At 39.9% G+C, this 13,055-nt stretch overlaps 1 protein-coding gene across 1 annotated transcript; it reads right to left on the reverse strand.

Moving 5' to 3' along the window:
- On the reverse strand, positions 1-8,294 carry mat2aa (methionine adenosyltransferase 2Aa). The gene is made up of 9 exons (XM_072659034.1): positions 7,978-8,294; positions 4,609-4,686; positions 4,151-4,273; positions 3,651-3,763; positions 3,423-3,566; positions 3,040-3,258; positions 2,634-2,816; positions 2,331-2,464; positions 1-1,883 (listed from the first exon to the last, which is right to left on the reverse strand). The coding sequence occupies exons 1-9, from the start codon at positions 8,066-8,068 to the stop codon at positions 1,781-1,783; spliced, it is 1,188 nt and encodes a 395-aa protein (XP_072515135.1). The 5' UTR covers positions 8,069-8,294; the 3' UTR covers positions 1-1,780.
- Between the last annotated feature and the right edge of the window lie 4,761 nt (positions 8,295-13,055).

Below are 13,055 nucleotides of genomic sequence, written 5' to 3' on the forward strand. Positions count from 1 at the left end.
TTCAGGGCAGAATTTTTATTCAAAATTACCAACATGGAACAGCAGAGGGAGGAAGAGGGATTTGAGGATATTGCAGCTGGTACATATCACAGGAGGACATTTGGTGGGCGTAGCAAGACAGGGGTGGATAGAAGGGCAAGAGGTAGTGGGGCAGGGAAAGAGAAAAATAATCGAAAAGGCACTTTTACTCTTTCAGTAACCACTCTGTCGCACCACTCTGTGGCATGTAAAGAAGGAAAACATCGGATGGAAAAAAAATTAAATTAAAAAGACGTCTCCGCACGCCAGGCAGAGCACGTAAACAAGGCCGGTTTCTCTGTACAACACCGGCCAAACTGCTGCTTCTGCCTCAGGCGGTGCAGGTCGCCTAAACATAAAAACGTGTGCGCGTGAGTACGTATGGTCAGTCTCACCAGATCTGCCGTCATTCAGGTAAAAATAATATAAATAATAAAATAGTCAACAATGGTCACAGCTTCCAGCGCCACCCAGTGGCAGAGCCCCAAAGCTTTTCTGTAGGACACTACGGGGATGCCAGAAGGCAGGTGCGTGGGACACACCAAAACGACGGTGTTCAGGCAAATGGAAAACAAAAGTACTGGTTTATTATTTTTCTTAAAAAGACTCAGCTTTACACTCGTACAAAAGAACTTTTAGAGAGAGAGACCCTCCCGAGGAACACTGGCTTTTCTGTATTGACGCCAGGGCTCGAAGAGCGCCGCCAAGCAATACAACGTTTTTCAAGTATGGAGCGATTCAAGTGACGAAGGCTGCCCCTCTGCAGGGGAGAGGGAGCAGGGCTTCTCTGTAGCTACGCCCCGCTGTCAGCCACATGCAGAGGGGGAAGTGCAGTGCCTTCGCTGTGGTCTAGTAGAGAGACACACCAAACGGAGGGCGGAAGGGGCAGGTGGGGGGAGTGGTTAGAGTCATGGTTCCTCAGCACCATATGGGTTGGTAGCAGCTTCTGACTTCTCTGTAACACGCCAGAAAAATGTATGGCCTGCAGGAACCATGACTATAGACATTTGAAAAATAAAACCCTTAAAAATATATATATACCCCAATCAAAACGGTTTGAGTTCTAATTCAAATGCAATGGATTAGACATTTGTCTCCTCTCCAAACGAAGGCAGGTTCTTTTCAAACATTCGTCCGACCCTTCACAAGAGGTTTCTTGATCCCATTAACAACTTTAATACTCCTCTTAAAATGGTCAACTGGGCATAAATGGCAAGCACTGGTGCTTTTGTAATTAAAACAGCAGAAAAAAAGGAAAAAAAAAAAAAAACGATTGAGGGACTAGTGCTTCATCCAGCAATGCTTAGCAAACTCTCCAAACTCTTTGACCTCAATTTGTGCCATCACTAATTCATTTAGCAGGATGCAAGGGGAAGAAGGGCAGAAGGAGAGAGGGAAAGAACGGGGAAGAGGGAGAGCACAAGGAAATAGACAGAACACTTTCCAGACCGCCATTCAACAGAACTTTCTAGAAATTGCAAAAAGGAGCAAGGTTGAAGGTCAGAGGAGGAAGAAGGGGAGGAAAGGAAGGAGAGGAGAGAAAAAAAAAAAAAAAAAAGTGTGCGCATTAAAGGAGGAGTGTGGAAGGAAGGGAAGATACGTTTACCTTTGGGACTGGGAGCTGGAAAGGGAGGGGGACAGGGTTTATAGGGATAACAGGAGATTGGAACATATGGGTTTTGGTACATCATCCCTCTCCTCAAGTCAGCAAGGTTTCTCTGTAGTGTACACCTGCTGACCGAGAGCAGAGGGAGTTACAGAATTAGTATTTAAGCTTTTTGGGCACCTCCCAAGGGAAGGACTCGCGGCCAAAGTGGCCATAGGCGGCGGTGCGCTGATAGATTGGCTTCTTCAGGTCCAGATCTCTGGAATTGCACAGGAGAACGAGTGAGACCATCGCAAAAAAAGAAAAAAAGGCAAGACGATGCAGAGATAAAAAACTAATCTAAATTTCTAATCAAGAGCATTTAGAATACCTTCAGCACCTACCTAATTAACATTAACTGTGCAAGAATAACTATTCTTTGATTACTTCAGTATATAATGAATGTACAACCTCAACCTGTGTTACACATGTTTCAGATGGACTGTTCACTACACAAAAGGCAACCGCCAACTCACTAATACTGAATAACACTTGAGAGGGAAGGGAAAAAAAAAAAAAAAAAAAAAAAAGGAAAAAAAAAAGCCATCTGTGACCCTAAGACCACTTCAAACCGAACTAGGTGCGTTCTGCCCACCTTCTGTGTTCTGTGTGTAACACCTGCTTTCTCATGACAGCCTGCGGGCCACCCCACAGGAGTGTACTTTACCTGACAATGACCCCAGGGCGGAGGTCAAAGTTCTTCTTCACAATGTCAAGCAGCTCCTTCTCACTCCTCTGAGAGGTGCCATAGTGGAAGATTGAGATGGACAGTGGATGGGCCACTCCGATGGCATAGGACACCTACAGGACAATGTTAACATCGTTTTAATGGATACTGTGGACTTTGTGACACCATACATCGGCAGTCAATTAGGTAAAATTAGGTTCTCTCCAATACAACAATTAGAAAGTAAACTAGGTTAAAAAAAATAATAATAAATAAATAAATGAATAAATAAATAAATCTCACCTGGACCAGCACACGCTTGCACAGTCCAGCCTTCACCAGAGACTTAGCCACCCAGCGGGCAGCATAAGCAGCAGAACGGTCCACCTTGGTGTAGTCCTTTCCTGAAAAGGCACCACCGCCATGGGCACCCCAGCCTCCGTATGTGTCCACAATGATTTTGCGACCAGTCAGACCAGCATCACCCTAACCCAAAACACCACTTTCATTTAAAAGGTAATAACCAGAAAACCTAAGAGGGAAGTGTTCCTGCTGTTTTAAGTGGACCTTAGATTAAAGATGGTCGACTAGACACCATAAAAGTCCATGTTTATTCTTAATTTAAGCTGTTGTAGGTTGAATACAGAAGCTAAAGTGCAACAGCCATAAAAGCAGTGTTTACTGTCTTCTGCCCCGACTTAAATCTTACCTGAGGGCCTCCAATAACAAAGCGTCCACTGGGCTGCAGGTGGTAGATGGTGTCGTCGTCCAGGTAGACACTGGGCACCACGGCCTTCACCACTTTTTCCTTCAGTGCATCCCTCATCTCATCCAGACACACAACCTCATCATGCTGCACAGACACCACCACAGTGTGCACACGCACAGGCAGCATGGCCCCACGATCCTGCCTATATTGAACGGTCACCTGGACAGCGACAAATGCAGTACAGCGGTAAGCCCAAGTAATCACTGCTCAGCCACACAAGCATATATCAATACAATAGAGTATCAGCTTATAGGCTGATGTTCAGTGAACACAGCAAATATTTAGAAATATTTGACTAAAGGGAGATCAGCATTGCGTCTCACCTGGGTCTTGGAGTCCGGCCGCAGCCAGGGCAGAGTTCCATTACGGCGCAGCTCAGCCATTTTTGCATTCAGCTTGTGGGCCAGAACGATGGTGAGGGGCATGCACTCCTCAGTCTCATCAGTTGCATAGCCAAACATCAGACCCTGCAAATGCCACAAAAGCATAAACGCCATGCACACAAGGTCATGAATACAAGATTTCAACAGATACTGAGCAGCAGTGCTCACCTGATCTCCAGCACCAATATCCTCCTCGTTACGGTCAAGGTGAACTCCTTGCGCAATGTCAGGCGACTGCTGCTCCAGAGCCACGAGCACATTGCAGGTCTTGTAATCGAACCCTAAGCAACAACCGGCATGTGAGATACCCAGAAACAATACACATCATCCAAGCAGCGCTGGAACACTTAGCTAACCAACCCCCTCCCTGCAGGACAATTGAGCAATGCCATGGTAGAACTGCAGCTGTATCTGAGAGGAGTGTTAAATATCTTTACATAAGAACCAGTGCAAGTACCTTTATTATTAAGAGTGTACACTAGAAGCCAAGGGACACTCGCCTATCATATTCCCTTTTTTCTAGTTTACAGTCATTTTACAGAGTAGAGAAACACTGCAAGGACAGCCACTGAACTTGTACAGACACAGAAACTCCCTGATCTTAAGGCAGGCTGAAAGGACTTCTGCCTTTTTTCCTTCATATGACTGCAAGCGAATGACCCGAGTACCTTTAGAGGAGTCGTCATAGCCGATATGCTTAATGGTGTCCCTGACGACCTTCTGGTAGTCCACACAAGCACGGGAGGTCACCTCGCCAGCCAGCAAGATCATTCCAGTCTTGGCAACAGTTTCTATTAGGAGATATTAGGGGGAAAATCAGTATAGACAGAAGACTGAAGGAAAGCAGACCATACCACAGGCTCCGTGCCCATGGCAGACTTCACTTATTACAGGATCTGTTTAAAGTGCTCCTGCCTTTTATTTATTAGTTATAGAGGCAGGTTACTATTTGAGTCCAGTCGTGTTCTGTAAACTGTGGCATCAACACTACTGTAAATTCTTTTTAGTACATGCTAAAGCTTATTCTGGGTTTGGGAAACCTGCCCTAAGTGTTTAAACATAACACTGACACCAGAACTAATCCCTTGTATGGAATTGGCCAAAAGCTCTTTGTAACACAACTCACCACATGCAACCTTAGCATCGGGGTCCTGCTTGAGGTGGGCATCCAGCACAGCATCACTGATCTGGTCGCAAATCTTATCTGTAAAAAGGACAGAAGCACATATAGGAATGCAACATTATAAAGCGTGAAAAACTGACAAATGAAGACCTATAAAACTCTTTTACGAACATTGAGGGAGAAGGGGAGTCTAGGACCGAAGCGGAATCTTAAGACTTCGCTAATGCAAGCCTTTGAGAACTGCCTACGGCAGAATAGCAGCAAAAACGCAAGCAGGAACATTCCTGACGTAAACACGTTCCTGCGACCAGGTTAAAACACTGCAGTACTAAAAAGAGCACATACAGCTCATGTTCAACATTCTCTCCAAACCTACTGCAGGGTAAAGGGGGGTTTACCCCAGTAAAAGCCCGGCAGTGACAGATGGCAGAGGCCTGCCTAGGGCTCCAGTGCCTCTTACTGTAGTGTAGCCCCCAGAGAAATCTATATATAGGGCAGAGGGTAAGCCAAGCTAATCAGCTGCAGTGAAGCCCTTCCGTCCTCCACACCGTGGCACTGTACTTTGGTCTTCAGCCATAAGCTCGCTGCTGTAGACCACACCAGCGCTGCCAGGTGTACAGTTTCATAGTCATGGTGCAATCCTCCACTTCGTGCACTACCAGTGTTTATTTATTTATTTTAAATGCGCAACTAAACCACTTCAGTGTTGGTAACTGAACTAAGAATTGTTGGAAGCACGTCACGGTATCTGACGCAACACTAACTGCTGCAGTCATGCAAAGTCATATAACCATCTTAAAGTGGTATACATGCTTTTCCTAATGTACCTGTATGTGTAATGCACAATAACAAAAAAGGTCTCTCTAATGATACTGGTCTGGAACCAATAAATAGTGCTTTATGTATAAACGATCACAGATCAGACAGGAGATTCCTGCAAGGTGGCCATCATTACCATGTAGTAATGCAATGCCCTATACATCTAATCTATCTATCTATCTATCTATAGATAATAGATCTCTATATCTAAAATTAAAAAATAAATAAAAACCACCAACTCTTCAGTTGCAAAGTCAAAACTTGCAATTAAATAATTTTAAATAACAGTGGTCGCGAGATACTTGCAAGGGACGTCCTGATCCAGCATGAGGATCCTGTCCTGCTTAACAAAATTACTATCGCTTTATTGGTACTGCATTATTGGGCCGATCCTGCTCAGGCCAAATATTTTAAAGTAAGATTACTGTTCGTGTTTGACAAAGAGACGCTCCTCATTTTCAGTTTTGGCTGATGCATTTAATTCATTTTAATATATTAATAAGTTTGACTCCTTTTATATTTTGAATTTAAGTGCCGTGTCTAGGTCCTGCACAATTGTTTTAGTGTCAAATAGCAATTCAGCACATTTATATCTATAATTTGTTATACAAGTTAGAAATGTAATGTTTAAGTCAATCCTGATGCCTCAAGTCTCTCCCACATGCTGAGGTATACAGTCATTAGAAAAGCAAGTATGTGCATCCCAGTACTTTTATGGGACGTCTATGTGCCAATGAAAAATGTGTCCACCCCCTTTTAATTCCCCTGGGATTTATTGCTGACATTTCCATCCCTTGTCCGCCCCCCCCTCCCCCTCCCCACCTCATATTCTTCCATGTCTGAGCTGTATAGGCAATAATGATGGTAAAGTAATGACTAATTTAAAAAAAAAAAAAAAAAAAACATGCCTTCTCCTATTTTCCTGCTCATCCAGCATTTATCCCACATTTTAGGCTAAACCTCTGACCGCTTTAAGAGGTGTAAAATCCCCTAGACGGCTGGGGGCACTTAAAACTGTCTGGCCCATTTCAATTCTGCCTGGATTTATAGTTTACGTTCATTTACATCAGAAGACCTCAGACATCTCCTGCTTATCCTCCTGGTTTGTGCTTGACTGACAAGTTTCACTTGGCCTGGTTCTGCAGCTGACCGCAGAAACGGGTTAGAGCTTCAGTAAGTCAGCTTCACTTCGTGAATACCCGCAGAGTGAGCGCAACTCCGCTGCACAACGCTAGTCTACGCCATTAGCGTACCCGAGCCTGGAAATAAACGCAGGGAAAGGGACACCTAGTCCAATACGCGTAGATTTTTATTTATTTAATTTTTTTTTTGTATATATAAACCCACAGTTCTGGTCTGTAATACCATTTTAGAGTCTCTGCTATTTTTTATTTTATTTATTTATTTATTTTTTTACTTCTCTTACTTTCAGGAACTGGTTGAATGGAAACACGCGGTTTTCCGAGGCTGATGCAACACACAGGATGCTCCATAGAGGCCATATAAGAGGTCATTACATATTCAGCTATTGTTTAACGCGTATTTTAAAGCATTTCGATTTAAAAATACACATACAAACATAGTTGAGTCATTTTAAACGTTTTAAAGAGACAAAAAAAAGCCAAAACGGTGGACTACTGCTGCTACGCTCCGGAGGCGTAGCCCCCAGCACGTGGGGTGCAACGGAGAAAACGTGCGTCCTGTAGATACAGCTGAATTATCACAATTTACAAAAAACAAAACCTATAAAATTACAAAATAAGGTGGTAAATCGCTTTTAAGTAGGTTTAAGTCAGGGTTCAGTTATTAACGTTATTGTGGCCTTTAGTATAACCACAGGCGTAAAGACCTCACATTTAGGACTGGCATTCTGCTCAACACGACGTTTAATACCTGGAGCTGTGTTGCAGTTTGTTTCCCAGACAAAAAAAAGCGAAATAAAATAAAAATGCATTAATTATCCATTAAAAACACAACAAACCTAAGCACGCACTGCCGGCAGCTTCCGCCATGCTGCGCGCCAATAGTCCCGGCTACTCCTCCTCTGTTACCCTCACCTCCGCAGGCCACCACACACACCGGTACACGGTCTCCCAATATTTTTCACTCTAAGTGACTAATTTTGTGCATGGCATTAAAAATAAGCCAGTCTAAAGAGCCTAGATTAGGATAAAGCGGGGCCTGTGAGGAAATCCCTCCGCCGGACATGGCCGGCTCAGGCCTGGCAGCATGGTGCTCACCGGCCTCGGCTATTATATAGCATAGCATAGCTAGCTAGCTACGATGAAACCATCACATTTTTGCACGGCACGATAATCAAGCGATTATTCTTAACCTCGCCGCATTACTTAGTGATATTTAATAGCAAAATGCTCGCTGTATTCATACCATTCACACTACTGTTTGGCGACACGCGTACTGCGCATAGGCAGGCTGAGCTAGGCTGGTTAGCTTGCTGCTAACACTAGCGCTAGCACTAGCACTAGCCAGCTACATCCCCGATGACATCAGCCAGGGTTTAAACACATTTCAGGTCAAATGTAGGCTACCTACCGGGGTGTCCTTCACCGACGGACTCGGACGTGAACAGAAAGCAGTCTTCCTCGATGATGGAGTTGTGAAAGCCGTTGATTTGCCCGTTCATGTTGTGATAGCAGAGAGAAGCCGCGGGTTTAAAGGAGCAACGCGAGCGACAGGGCGCACAAACAGGCAGAGATTAGCGGTGATGGAGCTGTTCGGCTGTTCTCCTTCAAGGCCCCCAGAAACCCTCCTGTTTCAGTCTTCAAACCGGGACCGTTCTTCGACCAGCCTGCTGTGTAGACCTGACCTCAAATGTGCGCAGAGGCCGCTGCTGTCGTTTTTATCCCTCCCCTCCGGGCCAAAGCTCACAGAGCTGTCAGTCATCTCCCCGAGCCAATCAGAGACGAGCGGCGGAACTGGCGATCAGAGGAATCATTTATGAATGAAGTTTTATAATTAGATTATTTCTCATGCTTCAGTTTCTGACATCACTGTCTCACAAAACCTTGTCTTACCATTTGTTTTTAGAATTTTTTGGACTAATCTGAATCTGGCAGGTGTATTTTGCATTGTGTCAAAGTGTTATGATGAATGGACTAATAGAAATGCTCCAGGAAGACATGATATAACATCTTTTTACATTGACTTCCATTGGAAGTCTTTGGATTGGTTTATATATAGGGCAGAGGGTCTTGGTTTTAATAGTGTATGTAATCAGATTTGGTTTGGTTTTAATAATATTTGTAATTAGACTCGTCTTGGTTTAGATAAGATATGCAATTAGACTCGTCTTGGTTTTAATAGTATATGTAATCAGATTTGTGTTGGTTTAAATAGTATATGTAATCAGATTCATCTTGGTTTAGATAGTATATGTAATTAGACTTGTCTTCGTTTTAATAGTATATGTAATCAGATTCATCTTGGTTCAGATAGTATATGTAATCAGACTCATCTTGGTTTTAATAGTATATGTAATCAGACTCATCTTGGTTTAAATAGTATATGTAATCAGACTCATCTTGGTTTAAATAGTATATGTAATCAGATTCATCTTGGTTTTAATAGTATATGTAATCAGATTCATCTTGGTTTAAATAGTATATGTAATCAGACTCATCTGGGCTTTAATAGTGTATGTAATCAGACTCGTCTTGGCTTTAATAGTATATGTAATCAGATCCGTGTTGGTTTAGATAGTATATGTAATCAGATTCGTGTTGGTTTAGATAGTATATGTAATTAGACTCGTCTGGGTTTTAATAGTGTTGTAACCAGACTCGTCTTGGTTTTAATAGTATATGTAATCAGACTCATCTTGGCTTTAATAGTGTATGTAATCAGATTCATCTTGGTTTAGATAGTATATGTAATCAGATTCATGTTGGTTTAGATAGTATATGTAATCAGATTTGTCTTGGTTTAAATAGTATATGTAATCAGATTCGTGTTGGTTTAGATAGTATATGTAATCAGACTCATCTTGGTTTTAATAGTATATGTAATCAGATTCGTGTTGGTTTAGATAGTATATGTGATCAGATTTGTCTTGGTTTTAATAGTATATGTAATCAGACTCTTCTTGGTTTAAATAGTATATGTAATCAGATTCGTGTTGGTTTAGATAGTATATGTAATCAGATTTGTCTTGGTTTTAATAGTATATGTAATCAGACTCGTCCTGGCTTTAATAATGTATGTAATCAGACTCATCTTGGTTTTAATAGTATATGTAATCAGATTCGTGTTGGTTTAGATAGTATATGTAATCAGATTTGTCTTGGTTTAAATACTATATGTAATCAGATTCGTGTTGGTTTAGATAGTATATGTAATCAGATTTGTCTTGGTTTAAATAGTATATGTAATCAGATTCGTGTTGGTTTAGATAGTATATGTAATCAGATTTGTCTTGGTTTAAATAGTATATGTAATCAGATTTGTCTTGGTTTTAATAGTATATGTAATCAGACTTGTCCTGGCTTTAATAGTGTATGTAATCAGACTCATCTTGGTTTTAATAGTATACATAATCAGATTCATCTTGGTTTAGATAAGATATGTAATTAGACTCTTGGTTTTAATAGTGTATGTAACCAGACTTGTGTTGGTTTTAATAGTATATGTAATCAGATTCGTGTTGGTTTAAATAGTATATGTAATCAGACTCATCTTGGTTTTAATAGTATACATAATCTGATTCATCTTGGTTTAGATAAGATATGTAATTAGACTCGTCTTGGTTTTAATAGTGTATGTAATCAGACTCCTTTTGGTTTTAATAGTATACATAATCTGATTCATCTTGGTTTAGATAGTATACATAATCAGATTCATCTTGGTTTAGATAAGATATGTAATTAGACTCGTCTTGGTTTTAATAGTATATGTAATCAGACTCGTCTTGGTTTAAATAGTATATGTAATCAGACTCATCTTGGCTTTAATAGTGTATGTAATGAGACTTGTTCTGGCTTTAATAGTATATGTAATCAGATTTGTGTTGGTTTAAATAGTATATGTAATCAGACTCATCTTGGTTTTAATAGTATACATAATCTGATTCATCTTGGTTTAGATAGTATACATAATCTGATTCGTCTTGGTTTAAATAGTATATGTAATCAGATTCATGTTGGTTTTAATAGTATATGTAATCAGACACATCTTGGCTTTAATAGTGTATGTAATCAGACTTGTGTTGGTTTTAATAGTATATGTAATCAGACTCATCTTGGCTTTAATAGTATACATAATCTGATTCATCTTGGTTTAGATAGTATACATAATCTGATTCGTCTTGGTTTAAATAGTATATGTAATCAGATTCATGTTGGTTTTAATAGTATATGTAATCAGACACATCTTGGCTTTAATAGTGTATGTAATCAGACTTGTGTTGGTTTTAATAGTATATGTAATCAGACTCATCTTGGCTTTAATAGTATACATAATCTGATTCATCTTGGTTTAGATAGTATACATAATCTGATTCGTCTTGGTTTAAATAGTATATGTAATCAGATTCATGTTGGTTTTAATAGTATATGTAATCAGACACATCTTGGCTTTAATAGTGTATGTAATCAGACTTGTGTTGGTTTTAATAGTATATGTAATCAGACACATCTTGGTTTTAATAGTATATGTAATCAGACTTGTGTTGGTTTAGATAGTATATGTAATCAGACTTGTGTTGGTTTTAATAGTATATGTAATCAGACTTGTGTTGGTTTAGATAGTATATGTAATCAGACTTGTGTTGGTTTTAATAGTATATGTAATCAGACTCATCTTGGCTTTAATAGTGTATGTAATCAGATTTGTCTTGGTTTTAATAGTATATGTAATCAGATTCATGTTGGTTTTAATAGTATATGTAATCAGACTCATCTTGGTTTTAATAGTATATGTAATCAGACTTGTGTTGGTTTAGATAGTATATGTAATCAGACTTGTGTTGGTTTTAATAGTATATGTAATCAGACTCATCTTGGCTTTAATAGTGTATGTAATCAGATTTGTCTTGGTTTTAATAGTATATGTAATCGGACTCTTCCTGGCTTTGATAAGATTTGTACTCCATTGATTTGGTCTTGATTGTAATCGTACTTTTGGTCTTCGAAATTGTTCTCGTGTAACTTTGTGACTTTTTGAACTTTTTGAACACATTGTTGACTCGTACTCAAGCACTTTTATCAGTCTGTGAATTATGTTTCTGGTGATGACGTTTGGGTTTGAGAGTAGAACAGTTTTTTCTATCAGGTTTTTTGTGACGGTGATGATAAACAACAAATTACATATAGCTACTTATATATATATAATATAGGGGATTATTAGTAAACAAACATATTTAGATACATATATAATACATATGGGACATATTATTATGTAGGGACCGTATATGTATGTAACCCCTAATTGTTGCAGTCATTTCTTTTTTGCACTTTATGTAAATCACACTGTATTTTGCACTTCTGGTTGGATGCTAACTGCATTTCATTGGCTTTGTATGTGTACTCTGCACATTGACAATAAAGTTGAATCTAATCTAATCTAATCTTATATGAATAAATGAGAATAAATGCAGAACATTTTTGTCCTCTGTGAACTAAGTCTTGTTGCTGTCATGTAAAAACCATATTGCTCAGTTTTTATTATTTATCAAGGTTTTTCTTTATGAGCTTTTTGTGTGACAGCACAACGTTATACAAATCATTACTGTCTGATTGGAGTACATGTCATTGCACAAAATGATAGGAAATGGTAAAAATATAAAGGGGTCTTTGTACAATCCCCAAACCCTTGCCCACACTTATGGTCATCCTGAACATTGCCTGTATAATATTGATTAACTGACATTGCAATACGCACATTTTTGCTCATGGGCTCCCCCTACAGTTGTAGTGATTCCCTATTACTCCACTGCAGTAAATGCAAATCCCTATCAGTATACAGTATGTATGGGTATATAATCGCATCCATAATCACACAGCTCCAGTTTCAGTCTTAGCGCAGTACAGCTTTAGCAGGTGAGGATTTATGTAACTGCTCCTGTACTTTGTTCAGGGGTAACCTGTAAAGATCCTCCAAGGTCGTTCAGATCACTCTAGACAGTCCATTAGTCACTTTACCCTGCACCACTGAATTAGTGAGCTAAGGGGGCTGGCTGATAAGCTCATTGCACAGCTCTCTGCTGATTGCTCTTCATGGCCCAGACGTACAGTTCAAGGACGTGTCTACTTGGATCCTAGGAGTACTGAGCTAACTCACCTAAACAAGAGATTAAATAAAATGCAAGAGATTTTCAGAAGTTAGAAAGTCATTCGTTTTGTGGATTTGTAAAATCGTGGTTCATTGAAGAGAAACCTTTTACTCTTCATTTCTTTGCAGTGGTGGTAAATGAAACCAGGTCAGTTTCCATGACTATGACACAAATATAGCCCCTATTTTATTATCTACAAGACTATCTAAACCCACCAGTGAAGCTACACAAGTCTTCTGAGATGTATATGGAGTAATGATGATGATGAAGATGAGGATGATGGTAAAATAGTGGAGAATCTCAACCAATACAGTTTTCTTTAGGGACTACGTTTGGCCATATCCCT

This window comes from Salminus brasiliensis, chromosome 16 (genome assembly GCF_030463535.1).
Source record: "Salminus brasiliensis chromosome 16, fSalBra1.hap2, whole genome shotgun sequence".
Classification (NCBI taxonomy): Eukaryota; Metazoa; Chordata; class Actinopteri; order Characiformes; family Bryconidae; genus Salminus; species Salminus brasiliensis.

Bases quoted from the DNA above. Each gene is read 5' to 3' on its own strand.
- mat2aa (XM_072659034.1), bottom strand. From the start codon at position 8,068: ATGAACGGGCAAATCAACGGCTTTCACAACTCCATCATCGAGGAAGAC. The intron at 3,567-3,650 runs GTGAGCACTGCT...TGGCATTTGCAG, and splicing joins ATATTGGTGCTGGAGATCAG to GGTCTGATGTTTGGCTATGC. The intron at 2,465-2,633 runs GTGAGATTTATT...ATTGTCCTGTAG, and splicing joins GCAAGCGTGTGCTGGTCCAG to GTGTCCTATGCCATCGGAGT.